The sequence below is a fragment of the Lucilia sericata genome, unplaced genomic scaffold, assembly GCF_015586225.1.
Source record: "Lucilia sericata isolate MDLA Ls3-8-SP2 unplaced genomic scaffold, ASM1558622v1 Contig002214F_arrow, whole genome shotgun sequence".
NCBI lineage: Eukaryota > Metazoa > Arthropoda > Insecta > Diptera > Calliphoridae > Lucilia > Lucilia sericata.
This window is the reverse complement of record NW_023996045.1, coordinates 1-6,330: the sequence shown is the minus strand read 5'-3', so window position 1 is coordinate 6,330 and position 6,330 is coordinate 1. Positions and strand designations below refer to the sequence as shown.

The 6,330-nt window shown below is 28.9% G+C and overlaps 1 protein-coding gene across 1 annotated transcript; it reads left to right on the top strand.

Annotated features, from left to right (window-relative positions):
• Positions 1-3,950: 3,950 nt before the first annotated feature.
• Positions 3,951-6,264, top strand: LOC119613615 (the record flags this gene model as incomplete). Its single annotated transcript, XM_037969644.1, has 2 exons — positions 3,951-6,051; positions 6,127-6,264. Coding segments are annotated over exons 1-2 (2,239 nt in total), but the record flags the coding sequence as incomplete, so codon positions are not given.
• Between the last annotated feature and the right edge of the window lie 66 nt (positions 6,265-6,330).

Below are 6,330 nucleotides of genomic sequence, written 5' to 3'. Positions count from 1 at the left end.
AAGCTTAAACAAAATTGTACTTATTATTTTATATTAACAAAATTGTTAAATTAAGAAAATATGAAAAGAATTGTACACCCTAATTCATAAGTATGTAAATTACATTAATTTTAAGAATATTGAAGTATAGAGGGCGTTACAAATGAATATAAAACGTAACACTTTTAGTACTTACGGATTTTTTCCAAATATCTTCGGCTATCTGTAACCGAAGATAGTTCTTGTTAGCTAAAATTAAAATTGAATTCGTTCACTTCTCCCTTAGCAACAGGCTGAACAACTTCAATTAAGGAAACCACTTACCTTAAATCTAAATCAATTACATATTGTATACTTACCGTAACTTAAAATATATACTTACCGTAGCCCTAAATTACATACTTACCGTAACACTAAATTATACTTACCATAATTGAAGTTCTTAATCTACATATAAAACAAAAGAAAAGGTAACAAAAACTGAAATAAAATACTCATTATAACGTTTAAAAAAAAAAAAAAAACTATTAATCTCTTTTTATTTCTCTTCAAAACCCTATATAATTTTAATCACTAACTTTGAGTGATTAAAATTATAATCTTCCCTTAAAGCTTCAGCTCCCAATTCCCAAAGGCTTGGAAGATTTAAGGTAATCTGTCCCCATCAGATTAATTCATGGTCCTTCAAAAATTGAACTGGTCACCCTGGTTAATTTGACTCAATCAAACTCTCTTCACAGCATAATGAGGTAAACGATAAATCAAAACCACACATCAAAATCAGTTAAAAAACCAAAACCAAAGTGAGTACCTAAAACGTTATTAACATATAATAATACGGAAAACATAAAAACGAAAAAATTAAAATTATAAAGAAAAGGGAAAACTACTCTAAAATTTAAACAAAAATATGAAATAAAGACAAAAGAATATAAAAATTACGCGAAATTTTAAGGAAAAATATAAAATAAAAAGTGTAAGTTATATAAAAAATAAAAGCAAAATTAAAAAGTGAAAATTAATTTGGATAAAAGTAAAAAGAAAGCTAAATTATAAAATAATGGAAAAAAATCACATACGTGCATTAAAAACTAAAACCTAGTTTATTTAAAACAACAATCAGAAGAAAAGTGCTAATATGAACAATTGGTACACGGTTAAATATTTGCATAGGTACATCAAAATTAAAAAAAAAAAATCGTTTATTGATCCCCTACACATTATACATATCCAAAAATTTAAGTGAGGTTAATATTCATACATATTGGGTTTAGTGATACACTACATAATATACATAAAAATTTTTCAAAATATATTCATATGTATGTATGTAATTTGCTGCAAGAAAAAAGTTCATATGAGCATTAAAAAAATTTATATATAGTGAAGAAAAAATTTTAAATAGTGATACCCTAAGGAAAAAAAGACCGTTATAATTTGGTTTCTGTCTAGAGAAATTAGTATACATACAAAATATTAAAGGAAAGAAAAGAAAAAGAAAAGAGAACAAAATATGAAAAATTGTTAGTCAAATAAGAAATAATTTTCAACCACCAATGTTTAGGATATCACTCAAGATCACGACAAGTAAGTTTTTTTGTTTTGGAAACTCATTTTCTCATTTGTTCTCTTAAATTTAATAATTGAATAAATTAAAATTAAAAAAAGTGCTTGTTGAGTTGAAATTTAAACAAAAAAAGAAAAAATATGTATATATAAAACATACATATAAAGGAAAATTGCTATTGATAAACATTAAAAACTTATAAAACTAAAATAATTTAAAAAATTTCAAAGTTAAGAGAACAAGGAAAAATTTACTCAAGGAAAAAATAATTTTTCAACCCCAAAATTGTACTAAGTTACACTAAACAAGTGAATAATCTCACTCAATATAACTTCAAGTAAGTTTTTTTTAATAATAAATTCTTATTTGTTCCTCTTAATGCTGAAAATTTAATTGCATAATCATAAAGAAAACATAAAAACATTGTTTAAAATTTATAAAGTAAAAAGATATACACAAAATAATATTTTTATTTATATAAATAAATGCAAAACAAGTGAACAATCTTATATTGCATTCTCTTAAAATAAAACTCCTCCCCCAGTTTGTTACAACAGTAAGAGAAAGCTCGATTCAATGAGAAATTAACTAAAATAAAAATAAAAAGAGCGCACACAAAGGAGAAACAAAACGATAAGATAAAGGAAAAAAGGGTTACCGTAGTGACATTTAATATTAAAAGAAAAAAATTGCGAACTAGTGAGTGGTTTTTATTTTCTAAAAAAGAAGATAAAATTAAAAAGTTATGTGTATTTAAAATTAATAAATACATGTACAGCCACATCAAACAATATAAATAAAACGGGCAAAATTTCATAATAGTCTGTTTAATGAATTCGTACGTGGTTTTTATTTTCCAAAAGGAAGATAAAATTAAAAAGTTATGTATATTTGGAATTAATCAAATACATATACAGCCACAACAGACAAAAAACAGATAAATAAAACGAGTAACTAAAATCGAAAGCAATAATTAACAACGAAAACACTAAACTTGCTCTTTAATAAAGTTAATATATAAATTATCTAAAATGAATAACAAAGAATGTTATAAAAAGACAATACTAAATAATTCTTCTTAACCCAAACTTATTAATTTATTTCTTTACCCACTAACCGCTTATAATCCCACTCATAGTTTAATAATTTATTATATCTACAATTTTCTTTAGAAACGAAATGTCAATTGTGGTATCTTTATTGAGTTTAAAAATAAAAACTCTTCAAAGTAAAGCTCTGTATGAAAACATTTGATAAACTCTCTAAATCTCTAAATGATGCTTTGCTTAAGAACAGAATTATTTGATCCCAATTACTCAATGTTCTTGTTTGAGTGGTTTCAATAATCATACGAAAAAAGGGAAAAGAGAATAACAAAAGAAAACAGTAATCTCAGCTTTATGATTGATTTGTGCGCTACAAATTTAAACAAGGTAATATCCCTTAACCAAATGAACTTGTACTGATAAAGATAAATTTCAAAAAGCGTATGAAAACTTAAATAAAAAAGAAAAAATTTAAATAAATTTCATAAAGCGTATGAGCATTAGAAAATAAAAACAGTTTTAGAATTTCGATTTATTAAAATAAATTTTCATAAAGCGAACGAAAATTAGGAACCAAAGACATTTTAAAAATTTTCGATTTATTAAAATAAATCCTCTTAAAGAATTAAAACAGTTTAATAAATTTTAGATAATAAATAGTAAATAACTAGATACTTAATTCTAGTGCTGTTTTTTAAAATAGCCCCAAATCTAAAGAAGGGAAAAAATATATTTAACTAGATACAAAAATCTAGTGCTATTTCCGAAATAGCCCCAAATCTGATAATAATGAATATTTTTAAACTAGATATTTAATTCTAGTGCTATTTCTAATCAAAGAAAAATTTATTTAACTAGATAAAAAATCTAGTGCTATTCTCCAATAGCCCCAAATCAAAAAAAAAAAAAAATTTTAACTAGATAAAAAATCTAGTGCTATTTATCAAATAGCCCCAAATCGAGAAAAAAAGGAAATATTTGTAAATAGATACTTAAATCTATTGCTATTTCCAAAATAGCCCCAAACCTAAAAAATATATTTAACTAGATACAAAATCTAGTGCTATTTCCCAAATAGCCCCAAATCTAAAAATATTATAAAATAGATACTTAAATCTAGTGCTATTACTAAAATAGCCACAAATCTACAAAATACATTTAAATCAATTTCAAATCTATTGGTAATCCCACATAAAATATAGAAAATATTAAACTAGATATTAAAATCTAGTGCTATTCCCCAAATAGCCTCAAAATTATAAGTAATAACTTAATTAGAACTTAAAATCTATCGCTATTTCCCATTTAGCACCAATTCACAAAATAAAATTAAAACTTGCCCAAACACACTTGTCAAAATGGCTACGACATCGAAAGATACCTCTAATTCTAACCCTAGTCTAAAGGAAGAATTTGTATTTAAATGTGATCATTTGTTACAATTTTGCGAAAAGTTTAATACGATTCGTGTCGAAGATCAAACTGAATCAGTTCTCGAGGTCAAGTTAAAGGACTTGGAATCGAGATGGGGCAATTTAGATTATTCATATCAAAAAGTAATGACAGCATCTGAAGAGTCTATAGACCCAGAGTTCAAAGAAATTGCCAAAACAAATTTTGATGCGTGCACTGAAGCATACTATCACTGCAATTCGCAAATAACCGACTTAGTGAAGACTTTTAGAGTCGACACTTCGAATATGCAAGGCTTCAATACATCAGCTAGATTTTCCATACCCCAGCAAGCTTCCACTCAAAATTTTATGCCTGACACCTCATGTATTAAACTTCCTCCTTGTGACACCGAAATTTTCAAAGGTAGTTATGAACAATGGCCATCATTTCGTGACATGTTTACGGCCGTGTACATAAACCATCCAAAATTAACGCCAGTCACTAAACTATATCACCTCAGGAATAAAACGAGAAGTGAAGCTAGCGCAATAGTGAAAAGATATCCCCTTTCAAATGATAATTTCGATCTAGCGTGGAATGCACTAAAAACACGCTATGAAAACAAAAGAGTTTTGGTTGACAGCCAAATAAAAATCCTATTTGACATACCCTCGGCAAAAAATGAGGATAGTGAGTCAATAAGGAGAATTCAATCATCCGTAAATGATTCTCTAGCTACTCTCAGAACGCTTGGCGTCAACGTAGAAAGCTGGGATCCTATTCTCATACGTTTGATTTCAACCAAACTCCCAAATGTTACACTTTCGCTATGGGAACAATCGCTAACTTCTCCACGTGAGCTTCCAAAGTGGAACCAAATGTCCCAATTCCTCGTGGACAGATATGAAGCTGTGGAACGTCTCAACAGCATAAAAACAACTAAAGATTGTTTTACTCTATCTGATACAACCAGATCCGATATACAAACATACACGTCTCAAGAAAATTTAAACTTGTCGTGCAAGTTATGCAAAGAAAATCACTCTTTGAGAATATGCCCAAAATTTCGAGCCTTCACGGTACAGCAAAGAATAGATTACGTATTTAAAAATAAATTCTGCAATAATTGTCTAGCATATTCTCATCTTAAATCTAACTGTAAAAGTAAACTCACTTGCCTGCAATGTAAAAAACCTCATCATACACTATTGCATTTGAGGCAAAAATTACAAAATTCCACTCTATCAGCAGAAAACTCACAATATAAAGACTCCGCAAATAGTAACAACAAGCAAAATCAAGATTCTTCCACAAATACTCAAATTTCAAGAATAAACCCCCAAGATGAAATTCCTAGCACCTCAAGGCAATTTCAAGCCAACTGCTCTACAAGCAATGAAAATATATTGCTGCGAACTGCATTAATGCAAATAGAGCACAGAGGTGAACATTTTACAATTAGAGCGCTAATTGATCCCGGTTCTCAACGAACTTTTCTAACAGAACGAATTCGTAATCGTCTTCAGCTACCCTATGAAAAATCTCATTTCGAAATAATCGGTATTGGCGGACAAAAGCAATCGGCAAACAAAGAATGCGAATTTGTTTTGTACGCCAAAAAGTATGATTTACGACTTCCCATTAAAGCCATAGTGCTACCAAAAGTAACAAAAAGACTTCCAGCGCACACTTTTGAAATACCTTATTCAACCGATTTAAATGAATTAGATCTAGCCGATCCAACGTTTAACAAATCTTCGCAAATAGATCTAATTTTAGGTAATGATTATGAACACTCTATAAATATTGAAGGTATTAAGAAAAATGTTTGTGGTCAAACCTCGGCCTATAATACTGTCTTTGGTTGGGTACTCAGTGGTCCCATAAAAGCGCAATCAATACAGACATTCACAACTACTGTTGCTCCGAATGAAACTTCTGAGCTAAATACTCTGTTAAGAAAGTTTTGGGAACAGGAAGAAATTCCAGTAGCTCGCTCAAAGTCAGCAGAAGATGAGTTTTGTGAAAGTTTTTACACCAAAACAACAACACGTAACGAAAATGGTAGGTACATAGTGCGATTACCATTTAAACCTGAGTTTCCTGACAAAATATTTCTTGGATCATCACGATTCATAGCCCTAGCTCAGTACACGAGCATGGAGAAAACACTAGCCAAAGATCCCAACCTTCAATCACAATATAAGGCTGTTATAAAGGAGTACATCACTCTAGGTCATATGGACGAAACGTCATCTAATGAAATTAACTCCAACGGTAAATATGCTTCATTTTATTTACCACATCATGCCGTAGTTCGCCCAGATCACAAAACAACCAAAG